This window comes from Uloborus diversus, chromosome 3 (genome assembly GCF_026930045.1).
Source record: "Uloborus diversus isolate 005 chromosome 3, Udiv.v.3.1, whole genome shotgun sequence".
Classification (NCBI taxonomy): Eukaryota; Metazoa; Arthropoda; class Arachnida; order Araneae; family Uloboridae; genus Uloborus; species Uloborus diversus.
In genome coordinates, this window is record NC_072733.1 from 120,661,815 (window position 1) to 120,687,219 (window position 25,405).

General features: G+C 31.9%; 1 protein-coding gene across 2 annotated transcripts in view; it reads left to right on the forward strand.

The window, feature by feature from the left end:
* The window catches only part of LOC129218213 (retinal-binding protein-like), a gene marked incomplete at its 5' end in the record, with an annotated part of 91,100 nt that extends 65,903 nt beyond the window's left edge, over positions 1 to 25,197 (forward strand). Inside the window, 3 exon segments of one of the 2 annotated variants that reach the window (XM_054852431.1) lie at positions 891 to 997; positions 22,524 to 22,851; positions 24,844 to 25,197. In XM_054852431.1, the coding sequence (XP_054708406.1) occupies positions 891 to 997; positions 22,524 to 22,851; positions 24,844 to 24,980 (572 nt within the window). 2 annotated transcript variants of the gene reach the window in all.
* Positions 25,198 to 25,405: the final 208 nt, after the last annotated feature.

Below are 25,405 nucleotides of genomic sequence, written 5' to 3' on the forward strand. Positions count from 1 at the left end.
CAATAAATGAGGACCAGATGATAATATCGTACGGTACTTTAAGGCTCCAACCCTCGCCTGTATCACCTTGTGCACTCATGCTATAGGCGGCACAACCAGTACACTAAAACCTCTATTCCTTTGAGATTTTCCCTGTAACAAATGATCAATTTGCTTTCATTTTGTATATAATCACTTTCTTATCCCAATTCTGTCCTCACGTATCTAAAATTTCGTTTCATTCTGACAACTCATCCTTCTTGGTGCCTCGATTTTTTGTTATAGAGCTTATATATTTCTTTAACTTTTGATTTTCCTTAGTAAAATCAGTTTTATGGGAAATTTATAACGTATTGTATGCAATAGTATTTGAAAAAATGATATCTTCCAAAGTCAGATTAAATCTACTGTTTTCGAACGACTACATTGTTATTCTTAATAGTCTGTGAAATACTTTCTTTTATTTTTTTAACAGATAAAAAATAATTTACAAAGTGTTTGAAAGTTTGAAACAATAACAAGCTGTGTGCACTCGTATAAGTGCGCTATAAATTATATTTCTTAAAATATATTTTGTAATGAAACACTTTATTTTTATGAGATTTTTAGTTAAATTAAAAATAATTTAATTATGCATGCAGCAAAAGTTGAGCTCAGAAAGTACGACATCGATTGTGAGTTATGAGATTGTAATTGATACGATAATTGATTGACCGAAATCGTGATCCCAAAAAGGTATAATTTGATTTTTATAATGAATTAGAGAAATGGGAAGTAAATAATTTGGATAATACTACCGCAATTACAATGAGCAAAAGTAACTTTTTTTCTAAATGCTAAAATGTTTACTGTGTATATTGTATCGTGCTACTCTATCACAGTGTTAATATGTGGTTTTCATTTATTTGAAGATGGATGGCAAGAAGAGCTGTTGAAAAACATTGATGCAGAAGTATTACCAGCATATCTTGGTGGAAAGCGCACAGATAATGATGGAGATCCCGAATGCGCGTCCATAGTAAGTACTTCTACTAAGATGTATCAGTTAGAACAATAACCTTTTGATTAATACGTGTAAATCAAAAGCTGTGCCTCCCCTTTTTTAGTATTACTTTCAAGCGAAGGAGAATAAAACTTATATCAATCGAATCGTCCTGTGCTGTTAGATGGGCATAATTTTTTTTTAAAAAAGCGAATTTTTTAATCTATGTTATTCCACTTTTTAAGCATAAATTTGGCCTTAAGTTTAAAATTTGGATGCGAAAACTGTTCGCACCATTTTGAATTTCCAAGAATCAGATTTGAATGAATTTGATGAATTTTCTGATTTTTTTTTTTTTTTTTCTGAAGTGCTCGAGGACATTTTACGTCTTTTTTGTATATTGCTATGTCTTTTTTTTTTTTTTTTTTTTCATTTTTTAGAAGAAGGAATGATTTGAAACACTTTTGATTTCGCCACTCTAATTTTACTTTTTTAGTTTTTTTTTTCTTTTTCTGATATACTTTTCGTGATTTTTAATTTTTTTTTTAATCAAAGATTCTATAAATGAAGCCACATTTCTTTTTCCAGTACTTTGATCCCCATTACACCCTTTGCTACAAATGATTCGCTTCGCCATGCACCCCCTACCCCTGTCACATGTCATGCTTTATTGCATTAATATATACTTGCAGTTCAGGAACAAAGCACAACGTTATAGATTATATTTCGGATTGTATTTTTGAACTTAAAGTATGTTTTATAGACGCACACACACACACAAGTTTAAATTGTGTTTAATTTAAACCTTGATCTGCATCGATGTTTCTTGTTAAGAAATAAAATTGGTGAGCATGCAAAGCAAACATGTTTGAAGAAAATAGTATTTCTTTCTTTAAAAATATGGGAGGTAAAAAATATTAAGATAAAAAAAATATAAAAATGTTTAATCAGACCTTTTTAAATGTTTTTATTTTTATCAAATGCGTGATGTCTTCTTTTCTCCTTCCTCTCTCTTGTCACAAAGTCAGAATTTCAAGAATCCCCCTCCCCTCAGACGGGGACATCATTTGAGGACAACATCTCACTAGTTTCGATTTTATGTGATGTTTTACATCTCCGGCCACTGCGGCTCACATTTCATTTTCTGTCATTAGTCAGGAAATTTCGCACAAAATTCCCTTGAAATATGAAGGTGTGCACCTCAAGGCATTTTCTAAAAATCGATTTTGTTCTGTTTAATTTCATTTTAAACGAAATTTTTACATAAATTCCCTACTTCGAAGGAAAAAGAAAATATTTGTACGCTTTAAATTTTGACTCCAATCGAAATCTTTCCCTCTCTACTTTATTTTCTTTATTTTTTTAAAGTTTAGAAGATCTGAAATTAAATTTGAAAGATTTCAATGTACAAAGTTGCCCTCTGTTGCAGAAATAGTTCGTTTTACGTCATTGTTATGTAATTTTACTTAACATTTCACGATATTCTGTTTTTTCCTCCATACAATTATTCTTCTCTCGACCCTTGCAGTTGCAATATTTTCTGAAGAAATCTAGTAGTTTTTTTTTTTTTAGCTACTTTAGATTGAAAATAGATACAAAAGTTTACCAATGGAATGTTTTCAATCCACGATTGCAACACTGTTATTATTTTTTAAGTATATCCCTAAATTGCTGTCTAACAGTACGCAGAAAATATGCGTGTCCTCTTCCTTCGGTAAGAACATTGACAAATCGAATCGAAAGGCAAAGAGACAGGGAGAGACACTGAACACAGTTGGTCGGTTTTCGACCACAAACGATGCTATGTTTAAATAAATATCAACAAATAGCTGATACAATAGTAATATTTATAACAATGATATTATTATTATTGTTAATATCATTAGGGGGCTCCGCCCTGCTCGTCAACCCCCTTTCGTCGCCGAGGGTAGCTGCTCGTCACTTACGGTAGCTGAAACAATAACCCGTTCTCAGTGAGTTGGTGTACACCATCTTCTCTAAATTTGACGCAAATCCAAGTGACAATTGTTGATTTTTATATTTTTATCAATTTATATCTGCCCCGCTTGTTTAGATGGTGTTTTCCCATTTGGTTCAAATATTTCTCAACGGGGCGCTTCCGCTCAACTGACCGGAAACACGATTGACCAATCCGGTGTCTTCCAAGTGTACGTAGGATCTGAAGGGAGGGACTTAGGTGCTCGGACATTCAAGGCTGTTTTCAAGAGTAAATTTCTAAGCTTAACAATCTGGCGCTCTAGCTTGGCACGATTTTTTGCACCATTTGGGGTTCAGGGCGGGGGTTGCCATTGAAAAGTGGAGTAGAGCAACTGGGCTAGCACCATTCGGGATTCCAGGAAGGGGGGGGGTTCCTTTTGAGAAGTTCCACGTGGTGAAAGTGGTTGCACGTGCCTATGCAAAATGGGAAAATTCATTGACAGCAACCGTCAAGGTTGCAGACTGGAAATAACATTCGGCTTAGGCATTCAGTTCCATGGAAAACCTGCGTCTCCAATTAATTAAAAAAAACACCCATGTATTAAAAAATTTAATTAATTTTAAGGAAAATAATAAACATTTATAGTTTATTTTCAACTGAAAAATTAATTATAATGACTTGATTAATTATTTGTTTAAACTAAAAAAATCAAATGTTAATTTAAATAATAATCAAATTTGATAACGAATAAATACCTTTGTGCTTAAAATTAAAATAATCTAATCCAACGTTTTGAAGCACAAACACTGCAAATTATTGCTGAAACGTGTTTCGGTGTTACAAGGAACACCTTTTTCAATGCAAAGAAATGTGAGCTTCTGGATGAAAAGTCATCCGAGAAAAGTCATCCTTTTGTCATCATTTGCAATTTTTGTGCTTCAAAATGTTGGATTACTGATTATTTGAATAATCAAATTTATTAAAACCAATAAATAATATTTTATTACAAGAGAGCAAATAATTGCTTTTTTAAAATAAGCTAATTTTAGTGTTCATTGAATAATTGATCGGGAACTTGGAAGCTATTTTCTCTAAATTTTATTGAATAACAGTTGTAATAATTGATAATTAGTATTATGCACTTGATCAGATGTGCATTTAAGCGAAATTCAACGGGGGGGGGGGGGGGGGGGGTCGCATTTGACGACTTAGCCAACTAACTTTAAAATATATTTTCATCTCGAAAACCGCGTTTCTGGATCTCATATGCTTTTAAGTTGTAAATAAAATTCAGTATCATTAGCCGATCGGATCAAAATATTCACTTTTGAATGTAGCAGAGAATACTTGTGAGTTTAGAGATGGACACACCTGCAAAAGTCCCTCATTTCCGTTTGAAATTTTTAAAAATTTCAGTAAAAAGAAAAAAATGATCTTAAAAAAAATAGTATTGTACTTTTTGTAGAATGTGCAGACAGAAGTTTACAACTCGTATTAATTCATAAACACAAGCGTTTAGTAAGCCACACTTACATTATTGTATGTACATCAATAACTTTATTTATAGTTTAGCACAAGTGCAAAAATTGGTGGAGTGCATGGGTTCAAATGCCATTCTTTTTTTTTTTTAAACATATAGTAACTTTTTCAAACAAAACACACTCTCTCTCCCACACACCAAAGCAGTTCCAGCTTCCACTTTCGGAGAGATCATCATTAGCATATAATAAGAGAATTGCGTTACATTAAATTGACTAAATATGGCGTGGTTTAGGGTTTTTTTAAATTTAGATTCAGGGTTCGTACGCCCTTGAAAAACCTTGAAAAGTGCTTGAAAAAAAAAAGTTCATTTTCAAGTGCTTGAAAACCTTGAAAAAGTTTTAAAACCTTGAAAAAGTTTCTTGGTGCTTAAATTCTTTCAAAAATCATCGGATTGTGCTTAAAACTTTTAATAAAGTATTTTACTAATGCTATTTTTTGAACATGCGTTCGATTTGCACCATCGCGAAAAATCGCTTCCCTGTTTGGGATTTCAATCCTTTTCCATCTTGTAAATATTTTGAAGTTTTTTACAATCGGAAGCTATTTTGACGTATAGTACCTCAGATTAATTTATTTTTTGTTTAATTTCTATGTCTAAAAAAGGAATTATTTTGTAAACCATAACAACATTGAATTTTCCCGAATTTCGCGAAAAATTTCTCTGTTTTTTTGAAATTTCAATCTTTTTACATCCTGCTAATATTTAAATATTTTGGCTAATCGATTGTGATTTTCGCATATACTACCTCAAATTAGCATATTTTATGTTTAATTTTAGTAAAATATTAACAAATTTATTTTATGGAAAACATGCCAACGTTGAACTAACTTAGACTTCGCGGAAAATTGCTTCTCGTGTTTGAAATTTGAATCTTTTTGCATCTTCCAAATATTTAAATATTTTGGCTAATCAGATGTTATTTTCATACATGCTACCTTAGATTATGTTTAATTTCATGATGTATTTTATGTTTAATTTTAGTAAAAAATTAATGAATTTATTTTATGGAAAACATGCCAGCATTGAACTTAATTCGTGACAATTTGCTTCTCTTGTTTGAGGTTTCAACCCTTTTGCATCTTGTAAATATTTTTATATTTTTTGGCAATTAGAAATAAAATTATTTTGACACATGCTACATAAGATAAGCTTGTTTATATTATTTTTAATAACTAAAAAGTTAATTATTTTTGTTTTGTTTAATTACATATATACTTGCTTAATTTTGCAATTTTGATTTTAATTTTATCATTAGCTAATTCTTGGTTATTACAGATTTTTTGAAAAATTTTTTAATTTAAGCGATTGAGCACTTAACATTTTGACTTAAATGTTTTTTTTTTTAATGATAAAGTTGAGTTATACAATTTTGTAAAGTTGAATTTATAAGTACATCATTTTTTTTTATGTCTGCTAAAATAATTAAGGTATATAACACGGGTGATTGTGTTTTGGTTATTCACTGGAAATCCAGTAGAGTTTAGTATGTTTTCACCTCCCTACTTCCAATTTTCCTTCTTTACCTCAAATATTCAAAATTACTACTTTTGTTGGGTTGTGGGGCATTTGGAACAGCTTACCAGAAGAGGCTGTGATTAGCAAAGGGGTAGATAGCTTAAGGAAGGTCATTGATATTCATTGGGGTCAAATAAATTGACTAGGACCAACCTAGTTAGGCCCTTTGCTTGTTGCTGGTTATCAACGGGCAAAGGGCATATCTGTGCAATATTTTAACTTCATAAATTATTTTAACATAAGAAATGAATTTTATATGTTTCAAAAGCAGTTGCTGTACACATGTATATTTAAGTAATAGGGGTCTTAGTTTTAAAAATTATCCTCCCCCCCTCCCCGATTAGCTCGGTGGAACGTACAGGTGATTTTGTATGAAATCGATTGATTGATTTATACTTTGATACCCATAAATAATTATCAAAAGTCTAATACTATTAAACTTTGCAACCGGAAATTACCTTCTGGGTTGTGTTTTTGATCCTAACCGCCCTTTTATGTGTATGAACCACTATCAATCAAAACCTCCTCTAGCAGTTCCATTGAATTTAGGCATTGTGGTTTCTTCTGATAAAAATTAATATTGCTCAGGAAAGGTTCTTTTTTTTAATTTATTTTTTTAAATAAATATTAACTTGCATATTCTATAAAATATACTTCTTTGAATGTTAAGATTTCAAAATTAAACCTCGTAGGACCTGCTCCTCTTTATGACCAAGTTTTTCAGACATTTGCAGAAAAACTTTCAACACAGTGGATCTTTTTTTATCAGAGTCTGTTGTTGTAGAAAAGGCAATTTTGTTTTCTTTACTTTTTTATATTATTACCTATTATTTATATGTTTGCATTGAATGAAATCTTCATACAATATTTTTAGTATAAATTTATGATATTGCCTTGAAAAAAATTTTTTTTTGCCTTGAACAGTACTTGAAAAGTGCTTGAATTTTTTTCTCCCTTAAGGGTATGAACCCTGAGATTGTTTTTGAACTGTGATGTTGCAGTTCTGGTTCTTGGGAAAAACTAATTCTCATGGTGTTAGAACTTTGAAATTGCACTCTTATAGCTGCGAAATTTTCATTAATTTTCAACAACGATTCATACATTTTTCTGACATAAATTGAAATGCACTGGTTTGACCAGTTATGGTTACTCTAGCTTACTAATGGTTGAGACATACACAGAAATTTTGGGGCCCGTCACACATGACTTTTACGGTCCCCCTTCCATATTGTTTACTCCTACGGTGCTAAATATATTTCAACCCCTGTTTTAAAAATCTCAAGCTCCCCCCCCCTTCCGTGCACGCCCCTGAGTTATGGACCAGGGCCATACTAAAAACTAAAACTGGTCATTCTAGCTGAGTTCAACTATTTTCATGAAATACACAAAAACGTATGTTAAAACTCGTATTTTTCTTGCAATATCATCAAATTTCAAGTAACCAATTCCAGCGTATTTAAATTAAAAACTGGATAAATAACCCCCATTTTTATTAAGCACTTTTATACTTGGCCTGGTTGTCACGGAAAAATCTGAGGCCTGCTTTCGCTTATATCTCAGCAACTAAAACACTTGGAGATTTCGGGATTTAACTTAATGATTTGCTTAATTTTAAGGTACAACCTAACGCTGAAAGTTTAAAATTCTAAAATAAAATTATTTTTTCGGTTTGGATGGTAAACAGCAAATTTCATGTAATTTTTTCCATTAAATGTTTGAATATAAAACACATTCTTACAAATTTTGTTGCCTTGCAACAGTATTGTTAATAGTAATCATAATGACAATTTTGAATTAAAGCTTCTCTGGAGCTAGAATGAAATTTATTCACTGCCGTTGCTTTTTTTGAGTTTTTTATCCTCATCTATGCCAAATATCGATAACGAGGTTAAGTGAAGAGACATGTTAGGATCTTTATCACAAAACTTGTATGTTGTGAACCATTCTTTGCTTATATCTCAACAACTAGACCACTTAGAGACTTCGGAATTTCACTAAATGATTTGTTTAATCTTAAGGTACAACTTAACGCGAAATAAAAATCTTGTTTAACAACAAAAATCTTCAAAATAACAGAAATTTTTAAAAATACAAGGACAAAAAAACCTTTTTGGTTCAGAAAGGACAATTATATGATAAATAACAAAGTAGTTTTCAATTATTCCAAGAAAAAGACTTCACTAATGAAGAAAAGTGCGCTCAAGTCATTTCAAACCAAATCGTTTTAACCCCCAGAGAGAAATTCTTATACGGGAGCTGAGGAAGTTGTCCGTTTCTTGGCCTCCTGTTCCTTCTGCTCTGGTTCAGAGTGTCGAGACTTTTTCTCTTTTTAAACGTTTTATTTATTCAGTTGTTTGACCTTTTTGTGTGTGTGTGTGTGTGTGTGTGTGTTTTTTTCATCTCTATTCGTTGTTAATTGTTTGTATGTTGTGCTCATTTTATTTTGTGTATTTTGTACTGTTGTGTCTCTTACCTTCGGGCCCTATGTGATACTATGTGGTGCATAGGGAGTTTCTTTTTTGTGTCTAATTAAAAAAAAAAAAAAACTTTCCCATTAACAAAAATATGCATGTTTCAACACTCAAATTTATGATTGAAAGCTAGATAATGATAAAACATTCTCTACGTGACTTGAGCCATACTTTTCTTCGTTTGTGAAGCCTTTTTCTTGGAATGATTGAAAACTACATGGATACTTAAATTGCCCTTTCTGACCCAGAAAAGTTATTTTGCCCGAGTGCATTACGAAAAGTGCTTAGTATTAAGCACTTTGAGTTTTCATTGATATTAACAATGATTTCCCCCACAACAGGTAGAAAAGACGCCTTAGGAACATCCGAATGCAACCAAAATGGGAGGTGCAGAACTAGACCCGACTAGGAGTCTACGTACCAAATTTCAACTTTCTAGGACATACAGTTTTTGAGTTATGCGAGATACATACGCACATACGTATATAAAGACGTCACGAGAAAACTCGTTGTGATTAATTCGGGGATCATCAAAATGGATTATTTCGGGTGTCTATATGTTTTTAGATGTATATCTACGTCTGGTCGGGTTGAAAAAAAAAAAAAAAAAAAAACTCAACAGTCATTCGTGGGCGAGCAAAATGGAAATTAAGTCCTATTTTTTAGGTTAAAATGTTTTCGTGAATACAATACTTCCTTTACTTTGTAAAAGGTCCTTTGTAAAAGGTACTTAGTAAAAAGTCTTTTTGCTAAGTCAAAAAACCTTTCTTGAGAGGGGGTGGTCAGTAGGGTGCGTCTTATTTTTGAAGATGTTATTTTTTCATGAGGCACCCTCTCATTTTGTTCCTTTGGATGAAAAAAAAATTCACATATCATAAAAATAAAAATTGAATAAAATTTAGAGGTTGCTACCATTGCTGCAAAATTTGAAATATGTTTTTTTTTTTTTTTTTGCATCTTTTATTATAATATTTATTTATGTTATCTTTTTGTCATTAATTTTAATTAGTAATAAATTAGATTGTTACTGACTTTGAAATTATTTCATATTTTATTAAATCATGTTAATTAACTGTAGCTACAATCAACTCTCAACCTCTTTACTAACTGTTGGTTAGCAACTCAAAGAAACACAATTTGTCAGTTAGGAACTCAAAAAGAAAATTAAAAGAGTTCTATTTCAATAATCAAAAACAACATTATTGGAATCCATCATTAGATTATTTGCTTGATCTTGCTCTTGCTGACGATACTTTACGCAAGATTTCACTTCCAGGCGAGAAATTACTTCTAACTGAAAGAAAACTAGGAGGACAAGGCGAAATTAGTAACAAATTAATCTCTTTTAAAATGGCAACAGAACTTGCGTGAAAAGAAGAAATTTTGAAACAAAGAAAATCATGAAGACTGAATCAACTGTAGTGAAATTATTATTATTATTATTTTTTTATTTATTTTTTTTATTTTTTTTTTTTTTGCCTCTATTGTAACTGAATGTACTTTGATTGATTCTGAAGAACAAGAATATGCAATAAAGTTTATCTAGATTTGATCTTTTGTTGTTGAAAAGCATTTTCACTTACAAGAAAGAAACTGTTGCTTCAAGTAATTTTATTTGACATCTACGTGTCATTTCTGAAGAGACAAACTCCAAATTGGTTTCTTTCTTAAAGAGACCTAAAAGAACAACTCCTCCAATGAAACACTAAACATCAGATGTTGTCGAACAAAAACCAAAAGAAAAAAAATAGAGGATTTCATTACTAACATTCAGATTTTTCACCATTAAGGTCTTTTCATCAAGTTTTTTTTGAAGAGATATCATCAAATAGTTTGGATGATGAGTATCAATCAGAAAAAGGCTTGTATATTTCACATTACTAGAAACAAAGGGGAAAAAATTACAATATTGGTAAATAAAAGAATGAAATTGTAAACCAATGATATAAATGGTGTAGTGGAACTTTTGCATGATTTTTGTTTGACATTGTTACACAGCATAGCAACCATGAAGTGATTATTATTTTTTTGAATGCATAGGAAATAAGTATTTGGGTTATGTTTCTACCTTAACCAACCCAAACTCATGTTGATGTCAAATATTGCAATAGAAAATTGGGAATACATTTTTACTCTATTTTTTCACAATGAATGTAATTTTAATCGCTGGTAGCAACTTCTAAATTTTGTTCAAATTCTATGAAACTTTTAAGTGAGTGTTTTTTCATCAAAAGGAAGCAATTAAAAGGGTGCCCCATAAGAAATTCAAAAATTTTTCAAAAAGTGCATTATAAGACGCACCCTAGTGGTCAGCTCCGGTTGACATCCATCTGGTGGGTGACGTTTTAAGTTAATTTCAGAGTTTATAAAAACAATAAATACTTTTTTTCTGAAAATTTTCCCCCATGAACCTTAAATTATACTTCATCTCTAAAATTTCAACGAAAATAGGGCACTATATTGTGGGGAGAGGCAGGGTACAAGTACGTCTGGACCAAGTCGTACAAAAAATGTAAAGGTAACATTTGTGTCATAAATAATCCTGCATTTATCTTACTCAGAAATACAAACCTCAGTTGCTTAAAATATAATTGCAAATTAGAATTTATAGGTGTGATTTGCTGCTACTCATCGGTAACTTAAAACCAATTCTATCAATAAAATTGTCAAATGAAATTTTGAATCAGATGCTTTCATTTTTTTGTTAAGTGCAAATTAAACTTTGATTACAAAGACTAATTTTTAATAGGTTGTTTTTTTGATCAATATTTAATATTTCATAAAATGTAAAAATTAGAAATTAAAATGCTACAAAATTTAAAATGCAAGTGCTTTTCTTTAAAAAAAGAAAAAAAAACTTAGCTGGACATTTTATGCATGGAATTAGGTTACTACATCCATGATTTTAAGTAAAAAAATTAGCAGTTACTGTAAACTAGCAATAAATTAATGTTTTACATTTATTGCTAATTAACATTATGGATTTTTTTTCTGGTTATAGTGTCACATTTGTTTATAATAGTAAAACTAATGCATTGTGTCAGAAGATTCAATAAACATTTAAAAGCAACAAGATATAAATTTAAAATCTAAGCATTTTTTTTAACATTTAAATTAATTTTAATGAGAAAATAAATAATAAATAAGAATTTTAACCAATATTGTGACATGGTATTATACTGATACTTTCATTCATTGCATAAGAAATGTTTCTTTGGGAATTTTCGAAGTTTTACATTTGTTCACTATGCGGTTGTGGAATGTTTAAGTAGGAAATGACGAAGTGAGTAAACGGGGCAAAGTGAAATGTTGAAATATTTACTCTGCTTTTAGCACCACTTATCTAGTAATATTTTAACTATGTAATAAAAAATGTAGCCTATTCCAGCTAAGGAAAAAATAACTCTGAAAATCATAGAACATGATAACACAAGCAATTTTTAAAAAATCATTCTCATATTTCATTGTATGTCGAATATTATGTTTGGTATTATTAAATGACAAATTTCTTGTAATTAACATTTGAAATATTAATAGAGACCTAATATTCGGTGCAACATCTATTTAGTTAATACTAGGCCTATTAATATTTTAATTATTTTGTACAATTAGACAAGTACATGCGGGAAAAGTGAAAAGTTAATTTCGTTTAATTATTCAATCATTCATTAAATCTTTTACGTTTTTTTTATTAATTACTTTATTAACATCTAGTGGCTCCCAAAAGTGTTCGTACACCTACGACTTTCAATGAAATAGGATCCTATCCATTGGTTGGAATTATTATTTCGGTATAGGTATTTAATTATAAGATCTATGACCAATTTTCAACATAACTACATGATTATTTTTTAAAAAATATTTAAACTTAATTTTTTTAAAATCAAAAACAAAAAGTGCCGGAAATTTTCTCACAAAAGTCTTTGTACACTTTAAAAAATGTCTATATATTATTGAATAATCAAACTTTTATTGAGTAATTATTTAGTAGAACATCATGCAGTATCAACAACACCTTTTAAACGTCTGGGAATAGATTTCATTCTTTTTTCTTTCTTTCTTTCTTTCTTTTTTCTTTTTTTTTTGCGTAATTTCTGAGTAAGTGTTCAACCACACTTCGAGTGTTACTGTTTCTAGCTTTATTTTCGTTTCAAAAGCCGTATTTTCGTAATCTAACCTCCAGATATCTCTAAATATGTTGCATTAAGTTCAAATCTGGAGATTGAAGGGGTATTTTCTAAACTTTAGTACAATTTTTGAGGCACTAGACTTAAACGTTGAAAGCCGTGTGCTTCTTATCGTTATCTTGATTTTAAAAAAAAAAGTTGTTTCCGATAATCAAATTTTTAGCTAAGAGTTTAAAATTGGTTTTTAAAATATTTAAATGAACAGCATGATTTATTATTTCATCGAAAAATTCCAAACTACCAAGTCCTGATGCTGATATACACCCTCGCACAAGAACCCCTTCACCGTCCTGATAAACTGATTCAACTAAGTTCTTAAGATCAAGTTCCTCATTTTTTCTTCTGTTGACAATTATACAATAATTTTAACAAAAATGTTGAATTTAATTTCATCTGTAAGTAAGACGTTATTCCAAAACACTTTCGAGCTTATTTATCATTTATTGTGCGACAAAAAGCGTAAGCTTTCCGTTTTTCGCACGAACAGAAATTTCTGCGGGAAGAATTCCCATTTAATCCAGTTAAACAGATAACTTGGCGAACAATTGTAAATGAAAATCAAATGTAAGTTTTTTCATTAAATTCGGCAGAAACTGTTACAGTACTCAAATGTGTATTTTTTCATAATTTTTTTAACTGTAAATCTCCGATCATGTTTTGTCAACTTTGCCGGTTGACCTTTTCTTGCCTTGTTTTCGATCCGATTCTTTTCTTTAAAGCATTTTATCAAGCACTTTGCTATAGAATGGAACAAATTAACTAATTTAGAGATATTTCAAACCAATTTACCTCCACTGTGAGGAAAAAATTCAAATTTCGAATGGTGTTTGTGGTTTTTTTTACGAATACCAGCCATTTTAAAGATAAGCACAATATTAAGGAATAAATAAACAAAAAATTAAAGCCAAGTGACTTTTAAGGGTCAACACAATGCAAAAATAATAATAAAAAAGATATATGATAATTTCAATCATGAATTTATTCGAAAATATTTGAGTATGCAATGACTTTTGTGGCGTATTATTTCTCTGTGTCTTCGTTTTTTGACCCATTTCAAAAAGAAGATCCGTCAATATTTTGAAAAAACTACAGAATTTTATTTAGAATGACATAGGAATGATGTGAAAAAATATTGGATTTCATAATTCGAATTCAGTTTCGCGTTATTTTGGTTTTACTAAAAAATTTTGAAGTGTACGAACACTTTTTGGAGCCATTGTACCTTAATTTAGTAATTCACTTATTTATTCATTCATACTTATTTTTTTATTCACTCACTGTTTTACTCACTCGTTTCTTTGTCCTCATACATTAATTAATTTATTTAATTTATTATTCTTTTATTTCTTTTAGCATCTTTTCATTTACTCATTCAACCTTTTATTTACTGATTCCTTTGATCAAAAATATTTTTTATAATCGAATAGAAAACATTTCATTTCAAAAATATTTCATTTTTCACTTTGTCCCATGAAAAAATAAAGCGAAAATTTTCCACATTTTTTTTTGAGCGACAATTCATCACCGAACATGAAAAATACTATTTCAATGCAAGTTTTATTATAAAATCCATTGTTCTTTCATGTACTGTAATTTTCAGAACAAATTTCGAATTCGTTCATTTTGAAAAAGCTCAGTCAGCTTAACCATTCCACTTTGCCCCACATTCCCCTACTCTGCCAAAACAAATAATTGGTTTGTCTGCCGATATACAGTGTACCGAATACCAACCAAGTATTCCGTGCATCTCTAAAAAAAAAAATAATAAATGAATAAAATAAAGAAAGAAAGAATACGGGATTGCTTTTCTAAAAACTTATCTAAAGTTTGTTACAGTTTTATTTTATTTTCATCCTCATTCTGGCAACTTTATCAAAATAAGTTTTTCATTTATGTTTTTCCTTTATTTATCCTTGTTGATTTCTAGCTGCTTTTTTAAATTGTGCTGTACTCAACTTTTATAGTCTGGACACAGGCTGCAAAGTTTTGATAAGTTCGATAATTTTGCAACCTTCTCTATGGGAAAGTCATTGAGTTTTATTTAAAAAAAAAAGTATTTATAACCAGTTGATCATTCATTTGTCACTAAAATAATTTTAATTCACTTAAGACATTAATTATGCAATTAGTTTATTATTTGGAAATTTAAAGCTTAAAATATAATTGTGTTGTGCATTATTTTTTTTTTTTTCATTTCCGTCTTTTCCCCCTTTCTCACCATAAAACATGGCCGCCACTCACTCAGTGGGAGTAGACCAAGGCCAACTAGATAGACAGGCCCAGGTGCGGTGGGAGAAAGAGGAGGTCACGTGACGAACTGTGTGCATCGTCGGCTCGCGCTTCTGCTACGATGTACGAGCACAGCTGCATTATTTCGTAAAATAAAGCTAGTCTGTTTCAAACAACGATCGATTCTTTTCAAATGGCATTTGGTCAAATAAAATTGATTCACTCTAAGCAAAAATATTTGACATTCAAAGAGAAAATTGTCCCTTCCAAATAAAAAGAACTAATTCAAATTGAAGTTAAAAAGCTAAATAAAAAATAATTTCTATAGTACTATAGTCCGATATTTAATTTAAATTACACATTCCATGAAATTAAAGAATATGATTCTCACTTGGTAATTATTACTTCAGTCAAAAATTGAGTCAGTCAAAGCTTATAACTGTCATAATTGTTTGTTCAAAATTATCTGAAAGATGACATATCTGATAAATTTTGCTTAGCTTTAATTAATTTACCTCCAATGCAGATAATATAAAATCATCTATAATTGGAAAATCATACACACTTGAAGTGAGATTTCTCAGGTTCATTCAAATAAAGTTATCAAACTGTATTTATCAATAAATTTGTGTTAACTGCAAAATGTGAAGCAGATTTAATTTTAAGTTATGAATCAAGGCTAACTAAATTACTACAGATTTATTTAAAACTAAATTCTCAGTCAAGTTTTGAGCTTTTGTTTCCTATGACCCACACATTGATTAAAAATGCACTTAAATGCAATTTATTTTTAATGTTTTAATACCTCATAATAATATTTGAAAGAACTATATATGCTAGAGTAACAATGTGAACCATACAAAATTAGCTCTTTAGAAGTAAATGAGCATATTTCATGACAATAAAAAGTTTCAAAACATAAAAACATGACAAAATGTAATTTGACAAACCAAGTGACTAACATTTTTCCTTTTATAAAGATGAAGGTTTCTATACTTGCTTGCAACTTAAGTTGATAATGACGTCATGACTCACGGAAGAAAAACCGGGTTAATAGATAAAACGTCACTTACGAGCTATTACCCTACCTACGTCGCAAATAAGAGGAGTTCGCCACCTGTCTATGAGCTGCTATTGGCTGATGCGTTTGGTTCAAATGGATGAAATGCTCAGCGGATAAATTTACTGCTTCGCTCGTAAAATTTAGGGAAGTTTTCGATAAAGGTGCGTCTTGGCGACTTTTTCAAAGTTCGCCAAATTTTTTGGCGCCAAAGTCTAGGCGCTATTTTTCCCGCTCTGCCAATGAAAAAAAGGGGGGAGAAACGTATGTTTTTTTACTAACCTACTGGAAAATGAATGAAATGGAGTTTTTGCATCAGAAATACAAGAAATTGGAGCATCAAAATGTAAACAAAAGGTTCAAAAACAACTAAATCTCGAGAAAAATACTAAAAAACTCAACTGCTTAAAAACACTTAATATGAACTAATCTAATCAAATAAACACTGAAAATTACATTGAAATGCAAAGAAAACTAGGCAAGAAAAATTCTTTAAAAAACGGTAAAAAGCATTAAAATAAATAATTAACCTATTAAAAAAGAAATTAATTTGAATAATTTAATGCACAAAAACACTAATTATAAACTAATCTAAATAAATAAACCCTAAACAATACAATAAAATGCTGCGAAAACTAGATTGATATATTTTTAGTAAGGCAGTGGTTGCAGACCCGACCGCCGGAAATGTAATGAAGCACCGACCAACTTCTGTGCATGAGCAGAATAGAAATTATTACTGCCTGGGGGTCGGGACTGTTTTATGAACCCGACCAAAGGGGCGGGATCTAATTTCAACAGCCGACCAATGATATTCTATGCGGTCGGACGAATTATGTATGGCCGACCACACAAATTAAGATACTTTCCCAATGACCATAAAAACATTAAAAGAAACATCAAATCAAAAATTAATTTGGGAAATATCCTCAAAAACACTATTATTTAACTAATCTAAATAAATAAACTCTTAAAAATTCAATTAAAAAAATAAACCCTACAAAACACGAGAAATTCATTCATTTCCCACGGAAGTAGGATAGAAAAAAAAAATATTTTCATCCTTTCTTTTTCATTTGCAGAGCGAAAAAAATAGCGTCTGGAAATGGGGGTCAAAAAATTTAGCAACAGTTTAAGGAAAACACATAAAATAACAAAAATAAAACGGCATGGTTGCAAACAGATTTAGCCTGATTAGAGCAAAATCTAAATACATCTGGACTGAAAAAAATTAAAAAACGATTGGAAAGGATAAATTTAGGATTAAAATAAATATTAGACTTCAAAAAATTAATTATTTTTGTAAAATTAAGCACTACAAAAGAAGGGGTGGTTATGTAACGATGAAATCACTGCATCCCATGCCGTTTTATAAAAACTATTTTACAAATTTAAATTTTAAAAAAGTAAAAAGTTGTACTCACTGCTTGCAGGTTTTCAATAAGATCCTCTTAGTTTTTTGAAAAAAGAAAAACGCCCAATTTAAATTAATTTTAAAAAAAATTTGGCCACGAGGTGAATTTAATTTACCACTGCACTCCCATCCGAAATGCGGGGGTGGGGGGAAAGGCAGGGGGCGCTTCGCTCCGTAGAGTGGGTAGTAAAGGGGTTGCCGTGGTATCCCCGTAGTGGCGCCGGTTTGCTATGAGAGCAGTTTATCGCCAGGGAAGGGGAAAATAGTAGGGTTGCCGTAGTATTGCGACAGTGGCGCTTTGTTGCCATAAGAGAGAGATTTATCGCCAAAATTTGGCGACATTTGGAAAAGCACCTTTATCGAATAATCCCCAAAATTTAGAATATTTAACGATTGACAGAAATAACGACAAAAAAGGTTACGCATGTGTGGGTTTTAAGTAATCCGATTTCTAAAGTGAAGAGGGTAATTTCACAAGAATATCGGACAAGGTGCTAGAAACTATTTCCTTCGCATCGCCTCAGCGTATACTTCTCTATTGTTAATTAAGCTTGCAGTCGAGTATAAAACAAAGTACATACAGATGTACAATGATATCCTTCAGTAGTTCTCAAACTTTTTTGCTCTGTGGACCCCGTACCGATGTTTTCTCGTGGACCCCCTAGCTAGCTCCAAATTTAATTTGATAATATAAAACCTGCATTTGATTGATCAAAAACAGAGTGAATCAAATGCTTAAATTTTAGCGTAAGTGCTCTAAAATAATAAAATGTAAATCAAATTTATGAAAATGATACGGGACAAATCAGAAATTTATCCTAACAGTTGAAAGTTTACAATGAGAGTTGTAGAATGCTGTCTGAATATTAAATTTTCAAATGTTGAATAATTTCAAACAAATTTTCGAGAAGTGGTGAAGAACCTTTATGTATAAAAGTAAAAAATGCCTATAGACTTTCAAAAAATTTCCCAATGTATTTTTTTGCGTTATAATTACTCGTCATATAGATTTAAATAACAGTAAATACCTCATAAAGTACAAAAGTCATTTGGAGGAAAAAAAAATTATTTCATACTAAAACTTTACATACACTGTTATGTGAAACCTTTTTTAGAAATTGCACACCTAATACAACACCGCCACAAGTCGAAATTTGTCGATTTTGAATCCTATGCTCAGGATAGCTCCCGAACCTCTGTTTTTCACCTAACATTTATTGATTCTCCTAATTTTACAAAAAAAAAAAAAAAAAGCTTCCAATTACATTTTTCAGGAATCTGTTTAAAAAAAACTTCTAGAGAGAAAAGGTCGAGAGCTTTCCCAATTTCCTTAACGCCACCCAGGAAAAACTGAAATTGCACTTTAGGGCCCTGATGATGCACCTAATTAAAAACTTTAACGAAAACATACATGATCTTTTTCAACTGACAAATTAAAGGTAGAATTTAAGAGACGAGGACTGAAACTACTGAAACACATTTATACAATTATAAGAAGTAGAACATAGAATATAAACATATCCAAAATAAAATATCATGGTTGAGCGCACATAAGGAACTGCCCCTTATGGCCCTGCCCATGCCCTATTTTTGGCCCGTAGACCGGGGCTAGGAGTTAGTTCCCCGATACGTACCTTCAACAGAGTACTCAATTATCCTTCTTCAGTTTTTTTCAACTTCCTTTCTTCTATTTTTCCAGATGAAAAATCATCATTTTGCTTCTTAACAAAATTATTTAACAAAATTTTAGATGCCCTGCTGGCTATCTTATCTAGCACTGTTGAAAGAGTCCTTTTGCAATAACACTGCTGAGCAACATCTTCATCTATGAATTTTAGGTATTCTTTCAGAAACAATTTACTTAGTTCTAGAAGTATGGACAGCTGATTTCTTGAACTCAAAAATTTAGCTAAACAAATATCAATAAGTTTTTGCATGGTAAACCAAACTGCAGCCACAACAATGGTAACTTGTAAAGTCGGCAGAGTTAACTTTCCTCTGTCAAGTTCCAGAATGAGTTCAGACGGCACTTCAACTGCTACACTTTTATCAGTCAAAATCCAGTTGAGGCAAACACTGCAAGTTCCTGTTTTAGCATCTTTCATTGCTATATAACCACCAATGTAAGTCAAAATTGGTAATACAAAGTCTGGCACCTCTTCAAATATAAATTCACAGTCTAAAATTTTACGGAAAGGTTCGATATTTACAGCTTCCGTAGCAGTAGATTCTGAAAATGATGAAATTGAACGAAGAGAAATATGTTCATCTTTGCATTTTAATAGGCATAAACTTTTAAAACGCAGCTTTCGCTCACTTTCCAACACTTGAACGTAGCTAATGTAATAGTTAGCTCCGCTTAACTGCCTATAGTTTCCAAATCTTCCTTCAAGGTTGTCATTTTGAAACTTTCCTAAAGCAATATAAGCAAATTTATATTTTTCAAATAAATAAGGAATCATTTCAATAAATACTTGACAAGTATTCAGAAGTGCAATATATGTTTGCGAAGAAAGACTGGAAGCTCTATTCACAGTTGTCTGCCATAACTGCAACCAAGTTACAAATTGAGTAAGAAAAGAAATTTGTGGAGATATTTCTTCATTTTCAATAACTTTTCTATCTGCATCATTAAATCTATTACTTTCATAAAAGCTCTTGACATTTACTACTTTCCACCATTTTATGAAAATACTCAGGAACTCACAAGTATCTGAGACATCAGGAAACATATCAGGCTTTTTTGAAGCAGCACACTTCAGGGCAGCAACATTTTTCTCGTCAAATATTTTAAGTGCCAGTTTAACATTTTGTTTTTGAACATTCGATGGATACAAGACTTTCGACGACAATAAATTGCCATATTTTACAAGAGCATTTTTTTCCAGCTGATATAATACCTCTAAGTGCTTAAATTGGGCTTTCCGCAACACTCCTGTATTTATATCTGGATAAGTAATAGTAACATTATCTGTTTTTTTATCAAGCCAGTTATTTCGTACAGATTTTATAAGATGCACCGTATCAAATATGAAAAAAAGTTTTCGTGTTTGATCACAAGGATGCGGTATGGACGATTTCAAAACATTATTGGACATTAGTTCAAATGCTTTTCTATTTACAGAGTTATTATCCGATATTAACGACAGTACTTTGAAGCCAATTCTTTCTAGTTCAGCAATTACTTTATACATCATATCTTTCAACTGGCAGGAAGTTAAATTAGTCACTGGTACAATGCTTACAACATCAATATACTTAGATAGCACACTGGATATCATAAAAACTTGTGCAGTCCTTGCAACTTTTGTCTCATCATTTTTGCTGTTTCCATACACAGAATTTCCTTTAAAACTCAAATTTGGTTCGACATAAATTTCGTCTAAAAGCAAGTTGACCAGAAATTCATGTTCCTTTAAATACTTTTGTTTTAATTTCAAATAGCCAACACTATCCTCTATTGAATTACTTTGCAAGGAAATGCTAGTTACAACTTTGGTTAAATTTCTAGGATGCGGCAGAACTAAATATCCACATTTGTACAACGATAAGTACACAGAAGACGATAAAACGTAAATGCTAGAAGCAAAAATGAGGGTCCTTCCACTGTATCGTCTATTATTTTTTTAAACTTTTGCCAACTGCAGTTGGTCTATAATAAACTCGAGATTTTTCTCATGCCCTTCAATGTCGATAGATTTTAAAATGTCAATAACTAACTCTACCTTTGACTTATTATCTAAAGCATCAGGTTTTTTCAATTCATCAAAAATTTCATCCAACACATGAAATGAAGTTAACACTTGCAAATGTTTAGGCAATTTTTTCAAAGGCAGTTCAACTTCACCTAGAAATATCTGAAATTGTAGGGAACGCTTAACTGTTATAGAACTTACTAATTTAGGAAGATCATTTGATAAGTTAACAAGGCAGATCACTACTTTTTCATCACTGGTAAAAATTGTCCACTTACTCGTAACATCTTCCACTTTGTTATGAAGATATTGTTGGTAGTATTTTACTACATCCTCCAGTTTTGATATTTTTTTTTCTTCAACATATTTTGCATGTTCAGTGATACTTTGATTTAATGCCAGATTAAAATTTTCTTCTTCAACATCAGGAAGCCTCCTCGATGAAGTAGGTTTCGAAGAGAGATAACTAGGTAGATTGGGAAATATAACTGGATAAGAACCTTCCTTTAATTTAGGAATTATTCTGGGAAATTCTTTGATTTCTCCTTTCACTGTGCACCTGTCAACTCTTATTATATCTGATTCATGAAAATGCTTTATACATACTAAAGGATTTTTAATTCCAGTGAAGTCTGTGGGAATTTTTCGCAACCATGTTTCCCGCACTTCGGGAGAGCAAAAGCAGTCACTTTTTCGTTCTGTCCTCTGTAATTAGATTTACATCCACTGACGCTACAGCATCTACCCATAACGTAAGATGACGATTTTCTCTGAACAGTATAACTTAACTCTTCAAAATGCTATTGAAATATTTAAAAATAGTAATTCGCAAAATTATCAACAAAACTTATCACTGCGCTCGGCAAATAACAGCATGGCTTGCGTTTGTAGTAACACATGTCTCGGCGAACACGGTCTCAGAGAAGCTCTCGGGGTAGCACACAGTTGGTCACGTGATAATTCCGAACCTGGGCCTGTCTATCTAGTTGGCCTTGAGTAGACGCGACAATGGGAGTAGATGACGGCATTTTCCCTCCTGTATTCCTACCTCATATGGCAATCAATCCTTCTACCATGTATTGGCATTTATCGATATTTAGGGAACGCCAAAACAGTTTATTTTAGACAGTGGGCAAAGATGGCGATGGAGTGGCTCAGACTTTTAGATCTCTTTGTTAGGAAGGAGGTGTTCGTCACGTGGTTTTGTTTGACAAGTTTATCTTGATGTGTTTGACAGTTTGGGCCAGTTGGAACCTCACCGTTTAGATTTCGGGTGATACCAGGCGGAACGGATTCCTCTAGATATCCACTTCATCCAACGGTTCCGGAATCGGCAAGGAAGACAATGACAGTCCCAGAGGAGATAGGGTTACAGACATACACACACACACAGAACTCACGAAGTTTTTAATAGCATATAATGTTATTAATGTTATTCCTTACTAGTTTATATTTGCGATGGTTTCAACACAGAGACTTACATCTGCTTCCTCATTTCTATAATTTTAGATAGCTCCAGGTGGTGTCATTCCGCAAAGTTATTACCTTCAAAATCAACCTCGTCTCTTCAAAAATCCAGATTCAGTTGAAGTTACAATCGACTACAAAGCTGTCCATCTGATCGAAATCCATGTTCCTAACGAGACTTCTCTTCTTGAATGGGAAATTGAAACAGAAGATGTCGATATCGGAGTTGGATTATTTTACTTGAATAAAATAAGCGTTTCCAATGAAAATAAAGAAGTTTACCCCGCAGAGGAAATATTACCCTCAGAGAGATTGTCATGTAACCCCGTATCTGATGTCGGATGCTATATGTGCGACAAACCTGGAATCTGTAAGTACAAAAAATCAATTGTGGACTAAATACTATAACAAGGTAACAACAAATTAGAGGAGAAAAAATCATTTTAGTTTCAAAAAAAAAAAAACAGTCAGTTTGTCAAAAAAATCGTTTTTGTTTGAAAGGAGGCCTGAATTCGTCAACTAAAATGAAACTTACAAATGATAGTATAATTATTTTTTTACTTAAGTTTTCAAGTTCTCCAAAAATCGTGAAAAAGCATTAAATCGTTTCCTTATTAACTAAGCTTTCCTTGGAGCAGTAAAAAAAAACTGAATTGCATTTGCTTAGTTGTAGTATCCAGCCGACGAAATATCATAGTTTATATTTCTATCGGTTCATTCCAATTTTACCCCGACCATACAAGGTGCGTTCCATAAGTAATGCGACCAACTCTTTTCTGACGAAGGGTACGGCGTAGCGTGTTCTAATTTGCTGGGCTAGGTGAAAGGGTTGTTAGTTTCAAAAAGGCGCCCGGTCTCATTCTGCTGCGAGCTGCCGGAGAGTCTGGACGTATTTCCCCGTGAACAGTGTTTTGAATTTCTGTAACACGGCACTTGGATCGCTCTGTGGAGTAACGGTACGATATAAAATTTCGCGTTAAATTTAGAAAGTCTGCCACCGCGCGATGCCGAAGCGACATCAAGGACGCGTGGAAACTTCATTATGACAACGCGCGTAATCGCAACACCTTCATTGTCAATGACTTCCTGGGGTCAAAACCATTCTCTCATTAGTTCCTCAGCCTCCTTCCAGTGCTGACCTGGCCCCTGCTGACTTTTTTTTTTTTTTGGTTCTTTTGGTTAAAACGAACCATGAAAGGAAAACATTGGGAGACGATTAAAAGCATCCAGGTGCATATTACATCGGTTCTGAAGGACATTCCTGAAAAGGCCTTCCAAGATAAAATGGACTTCCAGGCATTAAAACACCGCCTCCAGAAGTGCATCGACGGAAGAGGGTGCTATTTTGAATATTTTTGATTCTTTGTACGAATGTATTCAATAAATTAATCCCAATCAATATGGTCAAAAACTGCTGCCGAAAACACGTTCTATTTCCAACCCAAATCAATCCTTGCAGGGATGTCCCCACCCCAAGAGCAAGGGCGCATCCGTAAATATCACAATTACCCCCAACCCCAAAAATGAAAAGTACCCATAAAAACACCCCCCCCCCCCCCGCCCCTAAAAAATTTCAATTGTGCAATGGCTCTGGATGGGCACCCTTGATTCTTGCTTTTACTATATCGTAGTGTAAAACGTATGAATTACATAAAACAATACTAAAATAAATTGCTTAATTGACCTAATTTTTTTGGGCCTGCAGACTACTTCATAGCATAAAGTCAGAAACCCCTTGAGTTTAATTGGTATTTTAGTGGAAAATTGATAAATAAAAAAATGCATGGCCCAGATGCATGGCACATGCAGTGTCTCAGAAAGGCATACTGTGGGTTTTGGATTTCGCCGCTGTAGAAGATAGTCGGTGAAGGAGAAAAGAAATTCAAGGCAAAAGCAGGAAATAAAAAAAAACATGGTAAATGTACAGAAAATCAACATGAAATTGAATTTTTCGCAAAAATATGACGTGATGGAATTTTTTCATTGTTTTTCCTGAAATCAAAACCCAAAAATACATTCAATTCAGCTATTACTCAGCTTGTATTTTTTTTCATCGCAGTTCTCTGTGTAATTAATAGAGCTAGTTAGCTAGTTTTGATGCTGAACGTTTCAGTTGAAATATAAGTGATGAAATATTAAAAATACGGTGTCAAACTAATGAAAAAAAGAATGTGTATGTGTGTGTGAATCCAATTACTTAATTCCTTATTTATCTTAGGATCGTAACTATTCTATTAATTTTGTTTTTCAATTTAAAATAACAGTGGTTACTTTATTAATTTCATTGTGCTCCATTTATATTAGTATATTAGCATAATAATTTAATCATGTACTGATATTTGTATTTTGAAACTATTTATAGATATTCTGCAGTTAGACAACAGTTATGGAAAATTTCATCGGAAAACAATAGCTGCTTATCGAATATCAGTTTCCCCTTTGTCAAAAAAGTATGAAGTTTTGACTTCAACTTATTTCAAACCTGCAAAGAAAAACTGACGTATCATTTATTCCTTGCTTAAATTTCAATGCATTGCTTATTTTGTTTAACGCCATCGTCATCGTGAAGTGTAACAGTTTCATTTTCATTCAATTCATGTTTTTACTGAAAAGTGCAATTCATATTTATAAAGTATCGGTTACGTTTTGCTATTGTTTCAAACTGTGAATTTTGTATTATAAATAACGTAACTGAAATAAAATCGTTTTTTAAAAAACCTGCAATACAGCGCTTATTCTTGTATGTCAGTGGCGTATATATGTTTTTATTTTGGAGGGGTCCGATAAACCAAGATTACCTCCCCTCCCCCACTTTTTTTTTGTACAATTGACTTTCGATAGCTCGAAGCCTTATAACTCGAATTTTCTTTATCTCGAAGCTTTCATTCGTTCCAAAATAGTTTGGTATTTTCAATACAAAGTTG